A 25955-nucleotide genomic window follows, 5' to 3' on the forward strand; every position below is an offset into this window, starting at 1 on the left:
CCATGCATTTATTTATATCTTTCGGGGCAACCAAAAAACTCAATGCTGTTCTCTTCATTCAGTTCTGAACGACTGAATTACTTTCCACAATGCCTTTCTCGTCATTCAGTTCAGAATCTTGTGCGCTTCGTAAATACTTTGCAAGTTGGCTGTGGCAGATTGGTTCGATGTCTGACAATTCTTCTGGTCCAGCCCAATAATATTAACACTGTGGTACCGTGACAAAAAATTGGTGTGATGATGAGATAAAAACCCAATGCCTTATCTTGTGTCGTCCGTATGCCTGTGGTCTGAATCTTCTGTATCCCGTCTATCTAGTGGGTAGCATCAAATGCTCTCCTCGCCGCAATCTGGGTTTGATTCCCGTTGCATCCAATGTAATGCAATTGTGATCAGTGATATATTGCAACTGATCAACCATTGTGCAAATTCAGCACTTTTATTTTTTGTGCAATCCTAGCCGTTAATTTAGGGTTTAATTCCATGCACCTAATAGTAAATAATACAAATGACTATTTCTTTAGGATGTGCGCCTTACAGTGCGAAAATATGTCACGGAAATTAATTTGTGATGTTGCAATGAAACACCAGCATGAGTGCGCATCATATTTGAGTTGTTTTTCATTCTCTTCCTACCAGGTGCTGAACTTTCACAGCCCACTAACTGTACCGCAAGGCTGTTGGCCGGTGCTCTCCCTGCAGTTCTTGAACAGGCATCTGCCGGTCAGCCACTCTTTCACACTCGGCCTGTACACCAAACTGGGCGCAGCTGTGCACGTCCCTCTCTACTTTCACACCGACCCTTCCAATGTAGGATATCTTTTCCACTCCTGTGCTATTCAAACTGTTTTTTTTGCTTTGTAAATAATCCCTTCTATTGAGGCTACATACATTCATGATAGAATTTCCCGTAACTGTCCACTTATTAATCCAGGCGAAAATGTTCAGCTAAACTTTAAAAGATCTAGATGGAATTTTGAACTTTTTGTTTTCAACTTATGGCCGCCACCTCAGGCTTGCATAATCATCGCAGCCTCTGTCAAGCTCGTATATGATAGTGCAAGTTCGTGCATGTTGACAGACTTGAGACCGACGGAAAATGAAAGCAAAACGTCTTACGCAATGAGGTCTACAGTCGGGGTTTCTAAACTTTTCAGAAAGCGGGACAATCTTGGTAAGCTAAAAATGTGTGAGGCCCAACTATTCAGCCTGGCATTATTCGATCTTAAATGAAATCACCCTCCGCGAAAGGTTTGCAGTGCTTGCGTTCACTGTCATAACCTTGTTGCTCGCCATCATAGCATTTTCATTTGACTCATTGGGTGTCGTAAAAAAAGTGTTGTTGTGCCAATAAAACAGTTTCCTGTTGCTTCACCTTTTCACAGTGGTAATTTCCAGTTAGATATTGGTAGTCTGCATGATTTGTCTGGAGTGCCTTTATATATTATATTTTTTGAAAACAGTCTATCTCTCGGCAAATTCGGCAGAATCAGCTGTTTCGTATTTCTGTAAAAAAAAAAAACTAAAATTTCCACTTGCCCTGGAATCATCCGCACCTAAAGTCAACTTCCCTTTTTTTATTTACAGTCATTATTTTGGAAACGGGGCTGGCTAAAATTCTCACTTTGTATCTTAATTTTTTTCATTTATTTTTTGGTACAAATGTATTTTATACTGCGGTCAACTTACTGGCGGGCCACATATTATTAATTTTATGAAAGCGACCGCGGGCCAGTAAAAATTGGATCACAGGCCGGACTTTGGACATGCCTCGTCTACAGGGAAACTGGATTGCCCAACCAAATGTGCACTGATCTTGTGAATTAGCAAATTGTTCATACACTTGACCAAATTTTGGATAACTAAGGATACGTTCAGGCACCTAGCAGGATTGATACTAAGTCACAAGGCCAGTTGGAATCAAGCACGGGGATTTAATGGATATCTCCTCCCGAAAAAAATAAACTACTTACTATTCTTGTAAAAAAATTACTTTTTTTTTGCCGTTTTTCTCAGGTAGTGCATACAGCAATTAACTGTCTGCAGAAAGCGTATTATCTTTATCTAAATGCTTGTTTTTCTATTTTTTTCTACAATCACTTAATGCAAGCCAGCAAATTGTACACAACTGTCATTGTTTGGGTTGCCGTTTGGACTGTTCCTGAAGCAGGCCTTTTCTCTTTGCCCATATATTTGTACTTGTACTATTTCAGCAGGGAGAATTGGCGTTTGAGTCAGAGCAAGAGTGTGGACGACCCTGCCAGCTCAAGTTGTCCGAAGCAGGTGAGAGGTCAAAATAAACTTTGAAAATAGTACTCTTGTTGTCATTTCCAACATCTGTCGAATGTAACTCTGCACAGCTCGTGCGGAGTGGCAACGCACACTTCTGCCGGACTTCTATCACCTGTCTTGGGAGGTGGACAGGAAGCTGGCCGGCCAACTCTTCTCCCGGTGGCAGAACCATAAAAACAAACTTCCTTGCAGGTCAGTTTCAAAAAAGGAAAATATCAATGCTTGATGACTTATTGGCCAGCCCTAATGTTTTATTATTAACAACAAATATGTGAAACTCTTACACACGTTTGAGAATGCCCCTTATCGTATCAAAATGGGTGCGTGCTGGGCATTGAAGTAAAGCTGAAAAGGCACAATAATTATTCATTATGCTCTTTTAACTGGTGTGCACTCATTGCCAGATGGCCCAGACTTCATATGGAGAAATCCTCACCTCTGGACTTTGGTGCCACGCCCATCAATGAGAGCAAGGTAAGCGACTTTCTGAACAGTCACCTTTAACCCTTGACTCTTAAAATGAAAAACACTGAAAAATAACATGTGTTATAGGTGAAAACGTTGATCCTGAAGAACCCTTCTTCAGCTGTGGTTTCTGTGGAAATCCAGATTCTTTCTTTGTATCATTCCCCACTTGGGGCTTTAGACATTCTCACCAAATGGTACAGTAAAAGAGTATAAGGCCCTCTAGATGTTGTAATTTAATGTTTATGGGTGTATTTTTGTTGCTTTTAGAGTCAAAATTTGTGGCTGTTTTTTGTTGAACAGGTTTAACATAAGCCCCCTGGCAGTCAACTTCAGCACTGCGGAGTTCTCTCTGTTGAGTGCCCCTCCGAAGGTGGGTGAAGAAGCGGAGAACCTGAGGGGGAAAGGGGTCCTGCGCCTGCTGCTTCAGCCCTGGGCCTCCCAGGAAGTTGCTGTTGTGTATACGCCGTCTGAACACAAACCCACCACCACTATCCTCATCATCAGGTAGATAAAAAAACTTAGGGGAAAATAGCCCCTGAAGGCAGCTAACTCCATCGTGTTAAATTGGTTAGAGGACATCTCAAATCCCTAATGAAGTTTCATTCTTAGGAACAACCTGACCGTGTTTGACATGGTAACAGTCAAAGGCCACGGAGCCAAAGAGCTGCTGAGGGTCGGGGGCAAGCTGCCCGGGCCGGGGGCCTCCTTGCGCTTTAACGTCCCTCAGTCGACGCTAATGGAGTGCCGAGACGGTGAGTTGACCTCCAAATGTGTCTCCTGTCTCAAGTGACGGCAAAAAAACCTTGTGCTGTTTCTGTTCCAGGCCTGCGCGGCAGCAACAAGCCGCTCTTTGCCATCCGCAAAAGCTTCAAGGTGGAGAACGCCGGCGAGCTGCCTCTCACGGTCACATCCATGAATGTCAACGGTTACAAGTGTCAGGGCTTCGGCTTCGAGGTGCTGCAGTGTCGTCCCTTCAGCCTCGAACACAACGGCTCTTCGGAGATCACTGTATCGTAAGTCTTGGCTGTTGCCTCTCTTTTTTTTTCTAGAACTGCCCCAAAACACTTTTCCCTCTGACAGAAGCATTTGAAGTACATTTTTCTTACGTTTAATTTGTTTTTGTACAAAAATCAGAAATAATTTAAGTGAAATAATGAACAATTCTATGATATCAGACAGAAGATGTTTTTGCTACTTATTGTAATAATTGACCCATAGATGTCGCTGTATGGTGTAATGCAACCACAAACGAGTATTGAACTACAAAAAAAGGAAGACTCAAAGCAACCAAACTGCACTATTTTTCTCATTAAAGGTGTTTTTGGGGGGTACTTTATCAGCAAAATGGTGGACGATCATGTTTGGCTTCCTTTTGATGAGCCTCATGTTATGTCAAATAAATCAAAATCTCCTGACCTATGAATATTTAAGGGGCTGGACGGAATATTTTGTCATCATTTGGTCTTTTGTCATCACTGAAGCCTCAATTTATGATGCGCGTACTAATACTGTATTTTTCTTAGACGCACTCGAATAAACTCTTCCTTTTTCATCTTTCTGGGGGTTTGGGTTGATGTTTGGAGTGTACTTGAAGCACACCTTTCCTTTAACTATTTTCATGCTACACTAACAAATGCAAACAAACAAAAATGCAGGGACAGGATGACATCAATTTCCAGCACTCCCTGAGGCCCCATTCTTCCTGCCTAATGTATTCTGCCTCAAACAGCTTTGCTAAAACTAAGATAACATTTAATAGGCACAGCCGAAGACAAAGCAAAGGTCTCTCTGAACTCAGATGGACATTGTTTACATTTAACTTTTTTATGGACACCTCAAATGACAAACCCCCTCCTTTAAAAATGCACATTTTTATGATACTTTATGTATTTGTGCCTTTTATTCAAATCAATCATTTTTTATTAAATTTGATGATTTTTTTTTAACCAATAGGGGGCGCTAAATAATGCACAATCTTCCTTTGAGTATTATATTTCTAATTTCCCTTTTTATAGTCTCATAAGTAATATATATGAGTTTTATAAAAAAAAAAACTTTCAACATACATCAACTGATGCAACCTGTACACATCATCAGTGATGTTACCTCGGGTCACAGAGTCTTTCAGGTCTTTCAGACATCATGCTCTAACCAAGGTGACCCAGCTGGGGTTGATCAGGCCCCAGCTTCTTATTTAGAATATGACAACACTGAACCAAAAAGTCAAATAATTTGAAACGTCATATTGGAATATAATATTGTGAATGTGCTTAATTGCTGTTGAGATTGTCATGATTGTTTTCTGTTATTAGTGTCAATAAATTTGTTCAAACCAAAAATTTGAAACTGCTATATAAGACAATATAATCATGTATAGGGGCTTTTCATTTTTTCTGTGCATTATTAATGATTGTTATAATATAGCAATGACAAAGAAATTCTTAACTAGTTTCATTTAATTATTAAATATATATCTACCACCCCCACTTCCCAGTGTGTACTTTAGGCTTTGATCTTTGTTATATCACCTCAAATTATGGACCTAATTCTTTTGAATTTTTCTCAATTGTAGATTCACACCCGATTTCACCTCTTCTTGGGTGATCCGCGACCTGGTGCTGGTCACTTCGCGCGGCACCACCTTCGCTTTCACCCTCAACGTAACGCTGCCCCACCACATGTTACCCCTCTGTGCTCAGGTTGTTCCCGGCCCCAGCTGGGAGGAATCCTTTTGGGTGGTTACGCTTATCTTCACCTGGTGAGTTACTGTTTTGTATTTAGGTTGATTTTAGGAGGTAGCATTAATCTCAACTTGCAAAGGCAGAACATATTCCCAGTGTTTGTTTAGCAAGAGGGACAATCTACTATGATTCCTCTCATTTTACTTCAGTATTTTCGTTGCGTTTAATTATTAGGGTACCAAAATGTGTACCTATTTTCACATATATCTGTAACTTAATTAAGTATTTGGAAACTGAGATTTTGTGAAATACTGAATTAAAAATACAAAAACAATCAGTTCTAATACTAGATAAGAATACATAAAATCTCAAATTTATCTCAATAAACACACATTCTGAATAACTCAAAATCACTCATTTTTTTGTCCTTACTTTTGTGGTTGTATCGTTTCAGCTTCTCCTTGTTCGGCGTGTGCTTGATGGCCTTCCGTCAGGCACAGTATATCCTCGGCGAGTTCTCCATGCCGGCCATTCGCAGCAACCATAACTCCAACTTATCCCGGGACAATGGCCCTGTCAACAACATCACACCTAATGGCCTCAAGTAGGCTTTTCCTTTATGCATTCATTCATTGACTTGTTCCTAGTCTCACAGAATACAGTAACTCCTCTGTTATTGGACCAGAACCCCCACGTAGCGTAAAAATCCGCAAAGTAGCAACGCCCTTTCATAAAAGCCCCCGAGCGTCAAATTTACCCTGAGATTATGTCTTTACCGAATGAGAGTATACGAATGTGACAAAATAACAAATATAAAACGCAGAACCCAGAATTGCAATGGAAAAAATTGGTCTTTATTGTTATCAACAAAATTGGAGGGCTACTCCTTTCAGTGTAAGAAAGCCATTTAGAGAGCAGCTTGCTAGTAGCATGCTAGCATCAGGTATCCCTGCACTGTTGTTTGCCTGACAGCACTCACCAGCCGATAAATGTTGCGCGCACACAGGCAGTCCACCCACATGCCCACATGATAGCTGTCTGCTGCAAAACACAATACACAACATGTTGATATCAATGACAATTCAATTCAAAATCCTTGAAGCAGTGAACCAGCGATAACCTAAGCGCGAAGTAGAAAGGGGTCTCGGTAAATGTTGTTTCGATTCTAATTTTGCCTTTTTTATTTTTCAAGCAAACCCAAAGGCAGCTGCAAGAGCTACGTGGACACGTGCCACCCATCGGACAAAGGGAAGGGACGCGGCTCCCCGGCACTGTCCAACAAGCCGATTCAGCGTTCCCAGTCGTCCAAGAAGAGCTCTTCCGGTACACCGTCGCAGCCTCAGAAGAAACCCAAAGTGTCGCTCTACTACAGCAAGTACAAGCCCTGCGCAGTCACGGCACCAATCGCCCCTGTGGATGACGAACTCGAGGAACCGGCACCAGAATCCCGGCAGTCGACAGATCCCGACGTCTGCAACAACAACGAGCCTTCTTTCATCAGCGAGATGGCCAAAAAGCCGCCGGCGGACTTTGGAGCTGAAGAGAGCAAGCCGGCAACAGTTATGTTTCCTGTGGAAATTCCTGCCGGCTTCCCGCAAAACGTCACTCTCAGCCCGGGCCCAAGACCGGGCCTGTTGCTTTGCAAACCGGTGGAGATGAGTCGCGTTGAACGCTACGAGCCCGGTGCAGTGCACAGTGCTGAGTTACAGGTCTGTACCTTGCAACTGCCTTTTTTACTTCAGGGATTTGCTCATGAGTAGCTAACACATAATGAACTTTTGCATGAAATACATTAATAATGAATACACATTTCTTCAAATTGTACAACCTGTTTGGAAATACTCGTTTTTTGGAGGGTAGGCATCTTTGTGAACCTGCCGACGCAATACCCACCTCAAAACATAGGGCCCTCTGAAATTGTACCTCTGTACAATTCAATACTATTTTACAAGGTGCAATACAGTAAAAAATACGTACATTAGGGACTTACTGCTCGATATTTACATTTAAACGCAATCAATATTTGGCAAAGTACAAACATTCTTGTATCTTGCTTACTCAAGGAAAATTTTCTTGTAACATTAGCTATGAAGTGCCCATCCTGTTTCCTCAAATGCTCGCCTACAGAAATAATCAGCAATACAAGAGCCACTTCATATTCGAATTGTAAACAACGAAGCACATCATACTTTATTTTCTTTTGAAACAAAATAATATAACTTCTTAGAAGGATGGTTTGGAATTGTATAAAAATACTAAGTGGTTATTTTCAACTTTTGTAATAATTGAATTCCCTCAGAGGGTATTTTACAAAGTCGTAAAGGGTAGTAAAATTTCTTTCAGGAGCAAGTATCTTTTTTAGTATAGTGCAGGCTTCTGAAAAAAATAATTGATAGACACAGTATGTACGAATGAAGCAGAAACATAAGAAGATATTTGATTTCTAAATCACAACCTGTAATTTGAGAACATCTTGCATCATCAGAGTTATTGAAGAAGGCAGCAGATTCCATACAGGCTCATTGAAAATATTTCGTAGTCTACCTCTTATTGACTTGATCAGTATTTCCTGGTTGGCATGAACAATGTTTTTTTTTAAGTGTGGCAGCATAGCCTGAAAGGAATTGACGAATGCCCGGCGGCCCTCCAGCCCGATAAACTGCTGCTCGGAAGCCTGAACGTACAATATTTGTTTCTTCTACTTCCTGCAGACTGCCATATCCGTTGATTCAATGCAGTATTACATGTCTTTTCTATCTATTTATAAAACACATTATGCATAAAAAAGAACACAGTACTCTTAAAGGTACATTGTGTAACATTTGACCTCTAGATGGCACTGTATTGTGTTATATTGACGAAAAAAAGTGCCAAAATGAGCAAGATGGCAGACAAACATGGTGGTGACTACTAGGTATGGATTCCACTATGTTAAACAAATACAAGTTTCTCGACCTATGAATATTTATAAAAATTAACATTGGTATAATAGTTCATGTATTTTTGCCTATAATTAATATAATGCATTTTTTTTTTCTACTGAATAAAGGTTTTTTTGTACAACTAGGAATCACTAGATAATGTACCCCTTTAAATTGATTATTTAAGTTCATATTGACAATACATTTTGTTGTTTCTCTGTTACAGTTAAGGGAAGATGGCAAAGTGCCAAAGAAAAAGGCATCAATTGCTGACACAGCAAGTAGTATTAATAATAATAATAAGGGAAAGAAAAGTCGCAGAAAATCTGAAAATGTGTCAAGGTAGGACACAAGTCATTTTTCTTCTTTCTTTTTCTTCCTATATCCCACCAGCCCTGTCTTATCGTCTTCTTTGTAACCCTTCTAGCGCCCCAGAGCATAAAGTGCTTCTACTTCCTGAGAGGGAGCGAGAGCCTGACCACTCTATGGCGCTATCTCGCGGCAAAAACCGCTGCTGCAACGCTCCCGCAGCGACGGAAACGTCCAAACCGGGGCTGCGTGCGGACAGCTCCATCAGACAAAACGGTGGGCAAAGCATCACTTAAGTTCAAGGGTAGGCGTTTGAATATTAAACCCTACTGATGGATTCCAGTAGGTGCGTGTCCTGCCCGCAGCCGGCGAAAGTGCGTGGCAGAGCGCCGCCCTTGCGAGTCCGGTTCGGATTCAGGGAGCTCGTCTAGCAGCGTGCGAGCCAGCAGGGGTAGTTGGGGCAGCTGGAGCAGCGCCAGCAGCCTGGAAGGTGACAAGGACGCTCGACACGCCTGTGCTACCTCATCAAGAAAAAGTAAACACTTTCTTGCTATTCTTTTTGTTTAAAGTATAATTTGGATTTAAAATCTGTTTTTAAGTTCTCAAGCTATCCCTTATAAAACTCATTTAGTTTAGGTGTTGCATGGTAAGAAAAAACACTCTCACGGGGGTCAGACAAGTAATTTACAGTACAAGGCGCACACCTAAAACCCCAAATTGGCCAGAAATATTCTATATATTATATAATCTATTCTGTTCTATTCTATTCTAAATGTCAGAGTGCGCCTTATATACTGCAAAATACAGTGGATAAGATTGAAAATGTATATGGTATTTATACCTGTGCCTTAACTGCAAAGTTTTATGGTGTACTATCATATTTGTGCTATGATCAGTGATAAAATGTCTCTGAACAAAATCGCAAAACATTGTCTGCAGCAAGAATCGAACCCAGGTCGTGGCAGTGAGAGCGCCGATACCTACCCACGGGACCACAAGTTATAGGATAACGAAACTAGGCATTCGATTTTATCTCCTTGTCACACAATTTGTACTCGCGGTGCCCGAAATGAATGTTGGAGAATGGAGAAAACAGAAATTTCATCCAGAAAGATAATATAAAAGCAGTCCAATTCATCATATGATACACCTGAGAGTTGTTTCCCTCGTTGTGCATTTGTGCGCTAATTCATATAATTCAGGACGATTTTCAGGTTTTTATTTCCTATCCTTCAAGATTTGTTTCTTGCACCATAAGTAAAAATAGTGGTTGGCTTTCAGTGCTCTCACCGCCGCAACACTTTAAAACACGCAATAATACTGAGAAATAAAAAAGAAATCTGCCGAGAAGCATCTGAATCAATTGACATTGCTTGTTACTAGCTGTCTGTTTAGCCCCATAATTCCTTTTTACAAATACAGAATAGTAACAAATGTTTTCTCCATGCTGTAGAGCAACCTAACGTGTGATTCACATTCATCTTTTTTGGCCAATTGCAGGCTTTGTTTTGCTCCGCTTTAGCCGATGCGATCCTGTATATGCTAAAAGGGACCCGCCTCCTTTACCTCCAAATAACTTTAGCCAAAAGTGACCGATTCAAATGATGATTGACACATTGGTTAGGAAATGAAACGCCGGTGTGTATATATATATATATATATATATATATATATATATATATATATACACATACACACCGCGGACTACTTCGTTTACAGAGGAATATCAAGTCGGCAGCTGCTTGCCTTAGTTGCGAGGCTTCGCGACTCAATATTGATCCATATATAAGGCACACTGCATTATAAGGCGTCTGGTCAGCTTTTGAAAAAAAAATAAAGGATTTTGGGAGCGCCCTATAGTGCGGAAAATATGGTAAATGATTTAAGGAGTCTTTTTTTTCCCGTTTTTAATGGAAATCTTTACATGAATTTATTTGCTGTAAGATTTCATATCCATTATAGAAAAGAGCGAAATGTTTTTTAAACTTCTGTGAAGACACTCAGGTGCTATTTATGATTTTGTATTTTTTTTTTTAAACTGGTGCTAACCAATAATTTTCAAACACTACAAATAAAAATCGTAGTTTTGTAGCAAATGTTACGGTAATGAGAGACATAAACTCACTACACAACAATGTAGTTGTATTGCCTTAAACGGCGCTTTTGTGACTTCTATTTTAAGTCAAAGAACATTGAGATGGGTGTTTCCTAAATGCTCTCTGACTGAAACGGTGGTCAGAAAATACAGCTACAGTGCTTGGTTTGCTTTGGGAGTGGCGCCTTTCACGACATCCAGTGGACATATTTAAAACTGCAGGTTAATGACGTAATGCTGCTCATTTTTCTCTTGTGCTGCTCCCATCCTGGTCTTGCGGGCCGGATGAAATTTGTTGGCTGTCCTAGACACCTCTGTTCTAACGTCTTAAGATTTATTTGGGTTTTGTTTTTTTGCAGGGGACCCAACGCAGTATAGTATGTACACTGCAGAGCGAGATGCTTACATACCTGCGAACCCCACTTACAAACTCGCCAAGTAATGCAAAGACTCACTCCTCTTGGCACTAAAAAACACATTTTATGCTTTGCCCTCTTTGACTATTTGTCACATGTTCCACACAGCAGTGCATATCGCAAAGACCCGGGCCAAAGTCCGGATCCATCCGTGTCAAGCTTCGCTCCAAGTTTTGCTGCCGTGGCCGCCGGGGTGGAGCGCAACACAGGGGGTACCTGCGCACCCGGACGATCCAGAAAGGCGCGACAGACATTTTATGCTGACTCGTTGTTCTTGATTTGTTCACTTGCAGAACAAACGGGTCATTTTGTACCCGATGAGGCGTGGTCCGCACCTTCGGTTCCGCTCACCAACGAGTTCCGGTACAACACCACCGCTGCTGAAGCGCTGCCCTTCATCCCGCAGACAACCTCACCCAGGCCGTATAACGGGTAAGATGGCGGCAACCTGACAGTTCTGATTGTTTTTGTTTTTCAACTTCAGCATGAAAGTGTTGAGAGCATGAAAGTGTTGAATTTATAGTTTAGTAGATGGGGTAATAGTAGTCTGTAGTATGCAATAGTCTGTGGTCTGTGCAGCCCTTTGAGACTCCTTGTGATGAAGGGTGTCACAAATAAACATGATTTGACTTGACACTCCAAATAAGGAGAAATAACGTCAATGAATTTTGTACTTGTACAGACAACAGGAGAAAACTGTACAAGTCACCATTACGATGCCAATTTCCAACTCTGTTCCAAAAGCCCTCGCCTGAGCCTTGTTTTATTAAATCACCTAGGTTACAAAAAGAAGGTAAAGAGTGTGGAAAAGAAAGGACAGCAACATGATTGGCCAATAGTGACAATCAATGTTCCCTCTAAGCAATCGCACACTGCCCGCACATTCTCAGCGCACAAGAAAATCTATTCAGCGCAATGTTCCCTCCAAGCTGCATGTGTGCGCAATTGCGCACTACCCAGAGCTTTCCCGCGCACAAGAAAATCTAGCCACCTCACAAAAATTAGAGCTCGAAATTGCTAATTAAGAAGCAAATTAAGTCAAAGTTATAGTGCATGAAGGTAAAAATACAAGGGTTCCGCTGACGTTGTGTTCTAAATGCGGTATTTGGAAGTCAAGGTCGAAGTAGAACGAATTTGAGTAAAGTCAGTAGAGTTTTGCGAGAACCGGCTTCTTCGGCTCGGTTCACTAAAAGGAACTGGCTCTCTTGGGTCCTAAACGGCCCTTCAGGTTGTTTTTGCTTCTTTCATCCTTATATAACCAAGTATTATGTAAAATTCTGCACCAAATGACTTAAAGGAAGGGGGAATAGAACAAAAAAGAAAAAATTACCAAAATGAGAAAGTAGTTGAAAAGCTGAGAAAAAAAGAAAACAAAAGGAAGAGAAAAAAGAAGGAAAAAAGCCAGAAAAAAAAGAAAAGAAAGAAACAAAGGAAAAAAAGTTAATCGAGAACAAAAAGAAAAAATTAACAGCTAGGAAAAAATAAACACAATGAGATTTTTTGAATGGAATTTAAAAAATAGAAAAAACAGGGAAAAAGAATAAAAAGTTAGTGTTGCATTCAAATAATTTCCAATTATACCAACTCAATCTTGTTGCCAACATTGTACTTCCACTAAAAAAATGTGATTAAATATAGTTGTGTATTATGCAACCGACTAAATAAGCCCCCAAAAATGTTATTATTATGCGACAAAAGACAACAGGAAAAAAAAAGAAATGTAAATCTCGTGAAAGAATTGTTGTAAAAACAATGACGTTTGTAGGCCGTACAACCTTTGCAATAATACAATAGGCAATTCATTCAAAAGTGAAAATGTTTTTTGTATTGCCGGAAACTCCGCAAAATGTAACGTGAAGTTTTGGACATGTTTGATAATGACTTAGTTGCCACACTTGGGATTGCTGTTGCTCACTGTTGTTTCAAGCGTTGCTCACCGACTTTGTGTGAACGCTCAGACCCGTGGAAAATAAGAGGGAACATTGGTGACAATGATGTAATAATTAAGTCCCAATACATATTATGGAATTCATACACATGCAAAATATGCAAAAAGAAAATGTAAGCAACCAATTGGTTTTCTTTAAAGCGCCATTAGTATTCAGCGCCTTATAGTAATAAAAAAAAAAAGAAACTTATTTCATTAAAAAAACGGTGTTGATTTTCTATTAAGAAAAAATGCATGATCTGTCATATAATTGTGCATTTTCATAAATATTTGTATGTCAAGGAATTTGTAATAATTTTACATAACCCGAGGATCACCTATGGTGCGGTCTGGTCACTTTGAGTCTCCGTAATATCTATTTTATTTGTTGTGCTTTTTAGCACTCGTTTGTTGTTGTGCCACACAATAAATTCCATCTACTCTAGTGTTCATACATTTCAGTGTCCCTTTAAGAATATACACTAACTTAAATCCTACGCCTAGCTGTTCGTCTGTCGTTCCATAAATACCGTATATACACAGAATCAAAATGTGAACGTTTGCTGACATTGCACTTGTTTTGAATGACTTGACTCCTTGGTTTGTGTGAATGGCCGCAGGTTTGCATGGAGAAGCCCCACCAATCACAGCAGTAACCCCTACGTCTACAGCGAAGATGGCAATTTCATGGGTGAGTCCCCTCGTCTTGCACCTCACACATATCCATTAATGAGCAGCAGCATCATTTACATGGTGTGCAGGGCTACAACTTATCAGTTGCTTTTGCTGTATGCTTTGGGTCATTGTCCATCTGCACCGAGAAGCACTGTCCAATGAACTCTCCAGAATTTGCCTCAATCTTTGCAGAAAGTATTCAGTGCCTCCTCTCTGAGTTCTGTGTTATATTTCCAGGGTTCCCTGGGATCCTTGAATCATAATAGGCATTTAATTTATATTGTAGAAAAAAGGCCTCGATTGGTATTAAAATTTCTTGAATCCAATTTTCTAAAACACATAAGATATATAGATAGAAACTTTATTCATCCCCATAAGGAAATTCACACTTCCAGTAGTATCCTTTTGTTGTTTATTAACAGATTAACAGGATGCCCTCGGGTGCTTGTTGTAGTTTAGCGGAGTGGATGTCGTCACACGCTAGTCCAAAAGTTCGACAACCTTGCGGCAGATGGAAATCTTTGCCCAGGGATACACCACCTCGTGTTAGCGAGTCCACCTCCTCTCCGCTTCCCGCAGGCTTTCTTGTCTCTGTTTAACAGCGCTGAAGCCGGTTAGCTCCGGTCTGGGTAGCGCCGGGTGGCTCCACGTTAGCGTCCGGAATGCTAGACATGAGCCATGTTTCCGTAACACACAGCAAACCGCACTCCCTGTGTGCTTTGATGTTTTTTACCAGCACAGTTTGTCAGTCTTATTTGGTAGAGAGTTCACATTTACCATGATTACCGACTGTTCCGAAAGACTTATAACGCCGCTAGCCGCTTAGCTAGCTCCGGCTCTCCAGCCACGATACGGCCCCCTCATCACGCCGGCACGAGAATTCTTCAGGGCAAGGAGTTGATTCCTCGAATGAACGCATTTTTGTGCGTTAAAACCCATGTCCATAGGATAGAAAGTAATCCAAAGTGTAGTTGTCAAAAGGGACAAAAAACACCGAAGATAGAAGCAGACAATAAAAACAATAAATCACAAAAAGTGCGAGATAACAGGGAGCTGCTGCAAAGGCTGCCGCTTTGACAATTTTTTTTAATGAGATTTAGATATGTTTGAACTGAAAAAAAAATTTGTAACATTCATCAATTGTCTTTTTTAATAATTCACTAATTTACTTTCGTGGCAACATTGTGTGACCACAATAACAGAACTGTTAAAATGGTAATCAGTCGGGCCTTTCATAGTAGACGCATGTCTTAGGTCTACCCTTAATACACTATACAACTTCAGAGAGAGACGTTTACTTGGTACCATGTAAAAGATACAATTTAATGAGAAGGGTCTGTCCAACGAATGTTTTTCTCCATGGCTAAAAGCTATGTCAGGTATAGTGTACCAGGCAAGATGCATTGCGTCCAAAAATGTTTGTGTTTTTTGTTGTTTTATTTCAGAAAGTACTTAAAAAATCTTTGAAAGTCTTACATTTAACTTGCCTTGACCTGGAGGAACCCTGATTTCTCACTCACAAAGGTTTCAGATCATCAAACCGATATTAAAATCACACGGACAACCCGCGGAAATACAAAATGCAGTTTTGAAATGTTGATTCCATTCGTTTAGAACAAAGGAAAACACAAACCGAACTGGCTCTATGTGAAAAAGTAATTGACCCCTGAAACTAACGGCGAGTTGGGCCACCTTCGGCAGCGATAACACGAAATCAAATGTTTTCGATAATTGGTAATCTTCCACACCGCTGTGGTGGAATTTTGGCCCATTCCTCTGCAAAATGGTTTCAAATTTGCCCTTTCGGAGGGTTTTCTAGCATGAGCTCCCCTTTTAAGGTTACACCACTGTATAGCAATTGGATTTAAATCAGGATTTATAGAATCTATAATGAAACAATGCAGGCCATTAAAAACTGTATTTGCTTGTTTCTCTAATCTCATCGAGGCGAGTCAGACTCAGTTTCATTCAACTGTCTGGCATTGCTTTCTCTTTAAGTTTTAGTGCATTATTGATCTACTGCCATGATATGCAAGTAGTTTTTTTATTGTTGGATCCAGATCCTCCTGAACTTGAGAAGTTTTGGTACACGCTCTTGATGTTTATATCGGCATACAGACGCTCGAGGCACTATTGCCCAAAAATGACTGTCAGCAGATATCGTATTCATGTAGAGATGCCTCACTCTGCTTGAAAAACATAAAATAACAATACTATTTGTATGATCGATTTTTGTTAATCCTAGCGTATGTGACATTCTGACAGGAAATGCAGCCTTCCCCGCTGGCTTTCCCCAACAGGACTGCCACGGCGTCCCCCCCGCCAGCCAGGCAGGCTGGAATGAGCAACATAGCCAAGAATCAACTTCCACTTGGGACTCTGCCGCCTGCGTGGGCACCAAGGTGATCATTTGATTGAACACATTTTGCGATTGCGTTGCCCTTCAGGTAACGAGGATTTGTCGTTCAGCCCTTCTTCTCAGGCACCCGCAGTCTGTCGCCCATGTCCAGCCTGTTCGGCTCCATCTGGACGCCGCAGAGCGCCCCCTACCACCATCACGCTCACCTGCAGCACGAGCGCTCGGCGCCCATTTCGCCCGTCACGCCGCCGCACACGCCCTTTGCCCGCGAGTCAGTCGAGGCCCCCGCCTGCACCAACGGGGGCGGCGTCCCCTTCTCCAGCTTCAACCCCTTCGGCCCCCACATGAACCTCGACATCTGGAACTCCTCGTCCAACCGCAGCTCCAACTCGCAGCTCTCCAACGACTCGGGCTACTGCGGCGACGTTTAAAAAACTGAGGAGGGAATAAACGAGCATGACAATTATTGCAAAAACATATAGAACATGGATATACCACCGAGAAAAAAAGTTATTTTATCAATAATGGGGAAAATGTGAATATTCCTTTTTTGTTCCCATTTTCAAACGTTGTGGACATTGTATATTTTTCTAGATGTTTTGCAGTTTTGATCATAGAAAATTAAAAAAAAAGTTTTGTACTTGAACATGTCCAGATTTTTTCTTGGAAATGAATCAATTCAGCAACATGTTTGGTTCTGAAACTCAATTTCAAATCGTATTTCCACAAAAAAAAAGATGTATATTCCACCTTTCTCTAATCTAATTTTTGAAAATTCCCTACCATGACAAGACCCCTCTCGAAAAAGCATTATAATATTAAAATAAACCATCCATAATAAAATTAACCTATTGTCCGCTATGGCTGCAGTTAAAGGGGAAAATTTGTATTAAATAGTGCCTCATAGTGGTTAAAAAATGTCATTCGGCTTACAAAATTGTCTGGCATCTTGCTGCTCTGGGTACCCTAAAAAGGTGCTCTTTGAATATCCGTAGTTTGTATCACTTGTGAATTTTAGCATTTTTTTTCAGTTGCACAGCAGAATACAGCAATATCTCGTCGTCAAATAATATGTACAGTCTCTAACTTTCATATTAAGGCAGGGACCTGAAACTCTCTGGAGGGCCACAATTGGCCCCTGGTCTAACGCATTATTATTGTTGTTCAGTAGCGTACAAAATCAATATGATGATTAAACTTAATGGGCAAGTTTGTTTGAAAAAAATGTCATTGGTATTTCTAAAATAAAACTTCATATTTTGTCAAAATAAAAGAGCTACTTTGGTTAATTATTTAAAAATAATTACAGTCCACCTTGGTCCTTGTCATAAGCTTATAAACTACATTTTTGGTTTTCATTTTTCTGTTTCTGGTCATTATTTGTAAACAAGTATGTTTACCATTTTTTTTTTTTTTAAATGACCCATTAAAATATTCACTGTATAGTCACAAACGTCAGTAAATTGAAAAAAAAGTTTGTATTGAAAGTGACAATTTCAATAAAAACTTATTTAAAAAATGTAATTTATTAAATAATATAAATAGCTTTAGAGGGTCAGTGTGTATTATTCAGCGGCCTCTTCGTGATATAAAAACTTGATTTAAATAATAGGCAAAAATACGTTATTTAGAATATTTGTACAGTACTTGTCAAGATGTTTTTAAGAGGCTGACTTGATGGTCTGCTATCTTATGCTACGGGTACCACCCAAAACTTTGCGAAAAGCAGGGCAATTTTCTTTTTAAAGAAATATTGTGCTGTTTGGTCTATTTTTAGTCTCCGTAGATAGTATTCTTCCTCCCCTTCTAGCTTTGCTACACAGCGCCATCTAGCGGCTCCCCTGGTGACGTTTAGTATAGAATTGTCTGCTGCAGGACTTTCTGAGAATCGGGTTTCTCTTCATTAGCCTTCGGAGCAAATATACATAAATTGTCTTATTATAGTGTCATGAGGTCTACAATTAATGGGTGATTTCACTAAAGTCTGCCAACAAATTGCCTGCCTTTCTCACTTCTGCCTTTAATGACCGCAAGCTTTAGTCTTTACATTTATGTAATGTGTGTGTGTGTATAAATGTCATTAGTATATTCCAATTATTTTCCGAGATCTTTGACTTCTTGAGCTCTGACGTCATTCGAAACAGCACCCTAGCAAGCATGATAACTTGGAGACAATGTTCTAAGTGCTTCAAGCTAAGTTTTAGTTAATGTGGAGAATGCCTAGGCGTTGTTGCAGATCGGTGCAGCAATTGTACAACAAATGGTGAGCAGCCAAACTGGCTAAAATAACACAGAGAGCTAACTTGGGCTAAACCAGCTGGGACATGGCAGGCTAGCCGGCTGCCATTTAGGACGAACTGGTACTGATCGGCGGAAAAAACAGAAGGCTGGTGTTAGGAAATAAATATTAAAATGTACCGTTTAGCAAATTGTTCGAATTAGTTATCTGACTCCATTAACCAAACACAACCTACATTCTAACAATGCGCGCTCGTTTCTTGATGGAAAAATGAACAAGAGACTGGCATTTCCACACAGGGGCAGATTTAATTTCTTAAAAAATTTAGCTAAGTGAATTCCATCAAATATATGGCCGAATTAGTTTCGCTCGAGTCTTTGTCAAGCCTCCTCTCTCGATCTTCTGCTTCACTCCTTGGCCCACGGTTTTCCGCAAGCTGGTGTGAAGGCTCCTCCAATGGGCGCGCCAGGAAAACCCCCACGTGGGTTCCATCCCCTCGCCTCGATGTCTGGAGAAACTCAAAACAGCAGACCGTTTATCAAAACAATGCCTGACGTCCTTCGTCAGAGTCCTGTTATCCAAATTCCCCAGCCGAAACTTTCCGCATTTGGAACAGCGTGACCTGAAGCCCACTCAGTGAAAATCTTCATTGCACTCGATAAATGTAACTTGTATTTAATGGTATAAAATCTTTTATAGTAAAATTTATAAAATCCTTCCCTGGCTAACCGAAAACATGCAATAAGCAGCCATGATAACCGCGGGCCAAGGCAGCAACAAACACGGACCCAGCTGGGAGAAACAAACAATGAGCAATCAGTCTTAAAGGGATAATGTGTATGATGAGACCACTTTATATCGCTGTATTGTTTCATGCAAACGAAAAGGAGTGTTAAAAAGCACAAATAAGAATACAAACTTCGGAGGCTCAAAAAGACCAAACGGCACTTGCCTTTCACAAGGTTTTTGGTTTTTATGGGTACCTACAGGAGCAAGATAGGGGACAATCATGTCAGGGCACCTCGGTAAAGCTCATGTTGCATGATGTATCATGTTGCAGTAGTAAGCGATTTGAGTCACTGATAAAAATGAACTCCAAGACCATGTTTTTATCTGGGGTTACGGAATCAGAGATCTTAGACGTGATTAACAACTGTAAAAACAAAACATCTATGAATTGTTTTGACATCAATATGGTACTAGTTAAGCAAATTATAAATAGCATTGTGAAACCATTGACCTACATATGTAATCTATCATTTCTAACAGGCAAATTTCCAAATCAAATGAAAATAGCAAAAGTTATACCAATATACAAAAATGGAAACAAACACATTTTTACAAACTATAGACTGGTATCTCTGCTTTCTCAGTTCTCTAAAATATTAGAGAAACTTTACAATAATTGACAAGAACAATTTGTAGATAAACCTAAATTGATTAATGAAAGTCAATATGGTTTTAGAGCAAACAGATCAGCAACAATGGCTATCGTTGATGCAGTAGAAGAAATCATCCATAGCATAGAAAAAAAGAGATACGCAGTTGGGGTATTTATTGACTTAAAAAAGCATCTGATACCATTAATCATAACATACTATTAAAAAAACTGAAAAGATATGGCATCAGGGGCGTGGCTTTGCAATGGATTCAAAGTTATTTGACAGGGAGGAAGCAATATGTGAAAATGGGAGAGTTGTCATCTGAATACTTTGACATCTGTTGTGGAGTACCACAGGGTTCTATCCTGGGTCCAGAGTTTTTTGATTTATATATTAACAATATTTTTAATGTTTCAAAACTATTGAAAATAGTAATATTTGCAGACAACACTAACATTTTCTATTCAAATGGTAACTATATTGATTTGGTAACCTGTATTAACCGTGAATTAATTAACCTAAAAGTGTGGATGGATATAAATAAATTATCTTTAAATTTCGATAAAACCAAAGTAATATTCTTTGGTAATCGCAAGGCAAATCAAGATTTAAACTAAAAATGGATGGTGCTGCAATAGACATTGTATCAGAAATCATGTTTTTAAGGGTCATAATAGACAATAAATTAAGCTGGAAAACACACATCAGACACATACAAACTAAAGTATCTTAAAGCATTTCAATAATTAATAAAGCCAACTTCCTTTTAAACTATAATGCATTGTATTTATTTTTTTGTTCTCTAGTTCTGCCATACTTAACATATTGTGCAGAAGTCTGGGGCAATAATTACAAAAGTTCACTACAGCCCCTTTTTATACTTCAAAATCGTGCCATAAGAACCATACACGGAGTAGGATAGCGGGATCATGCTAATATTTTATTCCTGCAGTCCAAATTATTAAAATTGGATTATTTAGTAAAAATGTTCACTGCACAACTGCTATTTAAGGTCAGCAAAAATATAGTGCCATAAAACATCCATAAATTATTCATTCGGAAAGAGGGAAATTATAATTTAAGGGGCTGTAGTAAATTCATAATCCCAAAGGAGAGAACCACCAGGAAGTTTTTTTGTGTCTGTGTGTGGAGTCAAACTTTGGAACAATTTACTAGATAAGATCGAACAATGTCCAACTATTCACTTGTTCAAATTAAAAAAAAAAAATACTGGCGAAATACAGAGATGAAGAAAATGGGGTATGAGTGATACGAGAGATTGGGAATAGTGCGTCTAGAACTATGGTTAACTTTGTGTTATTGTTGCTATTGTTATATCTTAACGGTTATTATTAATATTATTACTATTGTTGTTATATCATTGGTGTATTTAATAGGGGAGTTGAAGGGTTAGGGAATATAAGCATTTGCTTCTTACTACCCCTTTTCGAACATATTATGTAACATTATTTTGTTGTCGAGTTATTGTTTTTGTTTAGTTTTTTATTTCAATGTTCGAATAAAGTTTCCATTCATTCATGTTATGTAAGATCAATCGAATTTTTCTGCCTGACAATTGAAGGATTTCATACATTTGACTAAAAGGATTTTATACGATTGAATACAAGTATCATTCATTGAGTTTAATGCTGTAGTTATTTACTGACTGTGGCTTCATTCAATGAGCAGTGAACGTTCAGGGCACCCTAGTAGTAAATAGTGTTTACAGGAATTGCTGGAACGGGACGTAAGGCTGATAAGATGGTCAGCACATCCAGACGCAGAAAGGCCCCGATGACGGAGGACGGCAGGCATTGTTTTGAGAAACGCTCTCCGTTATTTTGAAGAACCACAGACATCGAGACGCCTATGGGAGGAGCCAGAACACCATCTTGCGAAAAGACGTGGGCCGAGAGGAGAAGCTAGAGGACTGGGGAGAGAAGGCTTCCCAGAAACTCCGACGACACTAATTCGGCCGTATTCGATGGAGTAGACTTAGTTAAATTGTTAATGTAATTAAATCTGCCCCCGTGTGAAAATGTCGGTTTCTTGCTAATCTTTTCTATCAAGAAAGGAGCGCGCATTTTTGGGTGAATGTAGGTTGTGTTTGGTTAATGGAGTCAGATAGCTAATTCAAACAATTTGGTAAACGGTACATTTTGATATTTAATTCCCAACACAATCTTCAAAAAAGCATGTTTATTCAGTTCACGTATTTTTGCTTTTTATCAATATCAATATTGTTTTTTTAAATGAATTTAGTTTTTACCATTAGGATGCGTTATATAATATAGACAATACACACTCTCATTTTAAGAAAATGCTGGTAAAACCTAAAATCTTTTATCCATTTAAGGTGTTTTTTTTCTATTTTATCGTTTTATGACTTTTTGTTGACGTTTTTTTATCCGTCTCGTGGCCCCCTAATCAGTCGGCTTCCAGGGGTCATAAATCACACAACCTGGCTAGAAAATACACAAGCTGAATTCTTTGTTTTTGATGACGATAAAACCACCTCAGAACGACAAGATGCTTTTAAAGCGATGGAAAAAAAATGAGGCGCGCATGTTGACGTGTGTACACAGAGCTTGTGTGCCCTAAAGAGCGTAAAGTTCGCCATCAGACGCTGGAGTGCTGACATATTGCCGCTATTGATCTTTGAGGCCTTAAATCAACACGGAAGCCGGGATACTGATGACCGGCGTTGGCCAGATACGTGACACAAACGCACACGGACACACAAACGGTAACAAAACTCGCGCACACGGCAGCAGAATCTCATTGACTTGTGTGGATTTAGTTGACCCCCTCGTTCTGTTTATGACTTAGCAAAGCGTCGCTTTTGTTGATATGTTAAATTGAGCTTGTGAAATGCTTTAAAAGCATATAATAAACATCTTGGGTTGAATACATTGAAAGTCTAATTTGCACGAGTCAACAATTGAGCGCATATATCTAAAAAAGAATCTTCAACCGAAAAAAAATTGACAAAATTATAGTCAATGATGTGAGGTTTGTGTTTGGTGAGGCAGATTTACAAATAAATGAACCTACCGTATTTTCCGCACTATAGGGCGCACCTAAAAGCCTTTATTTTTTTCAAAAGCTGACCATGCGCCTTATAATACAGAGCGCCTTATTTATGGATCAATATTAAGGCGCAAAGTCTTGCAACTAATGCAGCAGCCGCCGACTAGATTTTCCCCCGAACGCAAAGTAGTCCGCAGTGTATGCTGGGATTTATTTACCGGCGTTTCATTTCCTAACCAATGTGTCTATCATCATTTGAATCGATCACTATTGGCTAAAGTTATTTGGAGGTAAAGGGGGCGGATCCTTTTTATCATTTACAGGCTCGCATAGGCCAAAGGCGCAAAACAAAGCCTGCAATTGGCCAAAAAAGATGTGTCAATCATCAGTTGAATCGATCACTATTGGCTAAAGTTATTCGGAGGTAAAGAGGGCGGATCCTTTTTATCATTTACAGGCTGGCATAGGCTAACGGGGCAAAACAAAGCCTGCAATTGGTCGAAAAAGATGAATGTGAATAGCAAGTGTGGTTGTCTACGGCACAGAGGAAACATGTTTTACCATTCTGTATTTGTAAATTAAGCCCTCGCAGCTGCGCTCAATCGGCAATCATGACAGTTCCATATGCACTTGATGATTTATGTGTCGTACTGTCTAATTGTGTTTGTTAGTGCAGTGTGTCCTAGCATAATGTTTTATTTCTTTATTATTATTATTTTTTAATCTTCTAGACCAGGGGTGTCAAACAGGCGACCCGCAGGCCTGATTAGGCCCGATAAAGGATTAATCCGGCCCGCGAGACAACGCTCAGAGAAGCGCAAGAGAAAAACGAGCTGCAGGTTGAAATATAGCCACTTGATGTTGCCAAAGCCAGGGGCCTCTCACAAAGGCTGTACTTGTATCTCTCTCTCTCTCTCACTCTCTTTCTCTCTTTCTCTCGCTCTCTCTGTCTCTCTCTTCCTCCCTTGTTCTCTCACTCTTTATCTCTCTCTCTTTCACTCTTTTTGTCTCTCTTTTTCTCTTTTTTTGAAACTCTGTCTCTTTATCTGTTTGTCTTTTTACCTTCTTTTGCTTCTCTTTCTCTCTCCTTCCCCACCTTATTCCCCTCCATTTCTTTTTTCTCCTTTTATCTCCTTTCTTTCTCTCTCTCTCTCTCTCTCTTTCTCTCTCTCTCTCTCTCTCTCTCTCTATTTTCTCTCTGTCTCTCTCTCTTCCTCCCTTTCTCTCTTTGTCCCACCCTCTATACTTTTCCCTCCCTCTCTTTATCTTATTTCTTTCTCTCTCTTTTTCTTTCTCTCTCATCTACTAGTCCGCCCCCCCGAGAGAATGTTTGTTCTATTGTGTGGCCCCCGGGTTAAAATGAGTTTGACACCCCTGTTCTAGACAGTTTGGGTTGAGAGTAGCTTAATTTCAATTCTCCTTTTCTACTACATAATGGACAATTAAGTTGACGTTGACTGAACTTATAAATGAAGTCTATGCGCTGCTTCTTTTAAACATAAGAATCAGGGGATAACTAATATTCCATTAGGACAATAATGTCCTTGACTTGCCGTTAGCTTGTACTAATTCTATTGTTTGGGGCTGAGGTGTCTGTTCCTAATCTCATCTCATCTCATCTCATCAGCTGCACCGCTTATCCTCAGTAGGGTCGCGGGGGTGCTGGAGCCCATCCCAGCAATCATCGGGCAGTGGGCAGGGGACACCCTGAACTGGTTGCCAGCCAATCGCAGGGCACACAGGGACAGACAACTCGCTCGCTCATTCACACCTAGGGACAATTTGGACCGGCCAATCCACCTGAAATGCATGTCTTTGGAATGTGGGAGGAAACCGGAATGCCCGGAGGAAACCCAAGCAAGCACGGGGAGAACATACAAACTCCGCACAGAAAGTCCGGTAGCTGGATTTGAACCCACACAGGAAGTTCCCAAGACCTTAGAACTGTGCCGCACACGCGCTAACCACTGCGCTGCCGTGCTGCCTGTGCCTAATCTAAGTGCATTAATTAATGAGACTGTTAGCAAGCTAACAGCAAGTCACGCCATGTAGAATTTGTATTCATCGCTGCATGGACTTTTCTTGCATAATGGAGGTTTACGTATTTATTGACGCTTTTATTCAAAAGGAGCAGTGTGCAGAATTTAAAAGTTAAGGTATTAATAATAGGATAATGTTTTTTTCCCAATGCTACAGTTTTTATATTGCTTTCTATCAATGAATAAGATGGCTCATTTGAAGAAGCGTTGCCTTTATTCAACAGTATTTCATCATTTTGAGATGTTTAGTTCCATTCCAGTGTCTTGCAATACAGTCAAGACCTGTGGATTGTTAATCTTTTCATATAATTAAGGCATGTCAAACACACAGCTTGCTGATGATTGTATCGAGCCAGACATACATTTCTGAGTTTGTCAGAAAAAAGCGAGTCTCTAGGTAATTTATATCAAAAGAGATAGAGCATTTTTTAAATAAATGCAAAACCCCTCCCTCTGTTCTCCATAGGCAGTAAAGAGTATACTCTTTTCGTCAGTAGGCCCAGACTAGTAGTTTGATCAGATGTATTCTAATATTATTGCCAATGTAATGCAAAAAACTTTCATGTTGTATTTATTTTACGATTCATTTCAAATCACTACAACAATTAAGGCAAGTATATCTTTTCAAATCTCCCGTTTGACTTTAGTGTGGTGAGTTGGTTCAGTTGTAAAACTGCATCCACTTAACACAAACCAGTTTCAGTTTCAAATCAGATTCAGTTCCAAACTTGCAAATATTTTTTTCCAAGTGTTTGGGAATAAATGTGTTATGCTTAGAAGAGATAATATGTAGGGTAGGCTGTTAAAGTAACATGAATGATAAAGCATAATTCTAAAATACTACGGTAAGCTTGATATACTTAGCTGGCATTTGTTTACTGATCCGAGCTGAAAACAGAAAGTCAGGATCGGACCAAAGAGCAAAACAGTTTGACGTCCCTTGGTTGGTTCATTATTATCTCTAAAGAAGTCAACACATAGGGTGATAATCTATTGCCTCCGAAATCATAACGCTGAATTTTGTGATCATTGAAAATGAGTTAAAGGGCAACATCCAGCTTATTTTTAAATCTGATTGTGCTTCATCGCACGTCACTGTTACAATAGAGGATTTTATGGTGC

At 39.8% G+C, this 25955-nt stretch overlaps 1 protein-coding gene across 3 annotated transcripts in view; it reads left to right on the top strand.

The window, feature by feature from the left end:
• Positions 1-16789, top strand: part of tmem131l (transmembrane 131 like) — a 39725-nt gene extending 22936 nt beyond the window's left edge. Inside the window, exons 14-33 of one of the 3 annotated variants that reach the window (XM_088342115.1) lie at positions 640-810; positions 2214-2283; positions 2361-2484; positions 2697-2766; positions 2845-2954; positions 3061-3264; positions 3370-3512; positions 3584-3773; positions 5333-5518; positions 5896-6045; positions 6634-7150; positions 8589-8704; positions 8790-8947; positions 9015-9206; positions 11126-11204; positions 11291-11394; positions 11476-11614; positions 13730-13800; positions 16050-16186; positions 16254-16789. In XM_088342115.1, coding sequence (XP_088198241.1) covers positions 640-810; positions 2214-2283; positions 2361-2484; positions 2697-2766; positions 2845-2954; positions 3061-3264; positions 3370-3512; positions 3584-3773; positions 5333-5518; positions 5896-6045; positions 6634-7150; positions 8589-8704; positions 8790-8947; positions 9015-9206; positions 11126-11204; positions 11291-11394; positions 11476-11614; positions 13730-13800; positions 16050-16186; positions 16254-16574 — 3252 coding nt within the window. In that variant the 3' untranslated portion in view covers positions 16575-16789. The remainder of the gene's footprint in view (positions 1-639; positions 811-2213; positions 2284-2360; positions 2485-2696; positions 2767-2844; positions 2955-3060; positions 3265-3369; positions 3513-3583; positions 3774-5332; positions 5519-5895; positions 6046-6633; positions 7151-8588; positions 8705-8789; positions 8948-9014; positions 9207-11125; positions 11205-11290; positions 11395-11475; positions 11615-13729; positions 13801-16049; positions 16187-16253) is intronic. The other 2 variants (XM_088342116.1, XM_088342117.1) reach the window with 2 other exon arrangements.
• The last annotated feature ends 9166 nt before the right edge of the window (positions 16790-25955 follow it).

This window comes from Urocampus carinirostris, chromosome 8 (assembly GCF_059441175.1).
Source record: "Urocampus carinirostris isolate Australia breed hairy pipefish chromosome 8, RoL_Ucar_1.0, whole genome shotgun sequence".
Taxonomy (NCBI): Eukaryota; Metazoa; Chordata; class Actinopteri; order Syngnathiformes; family Syngnathidae; genus Urocampus; species Urocampus carinirostris.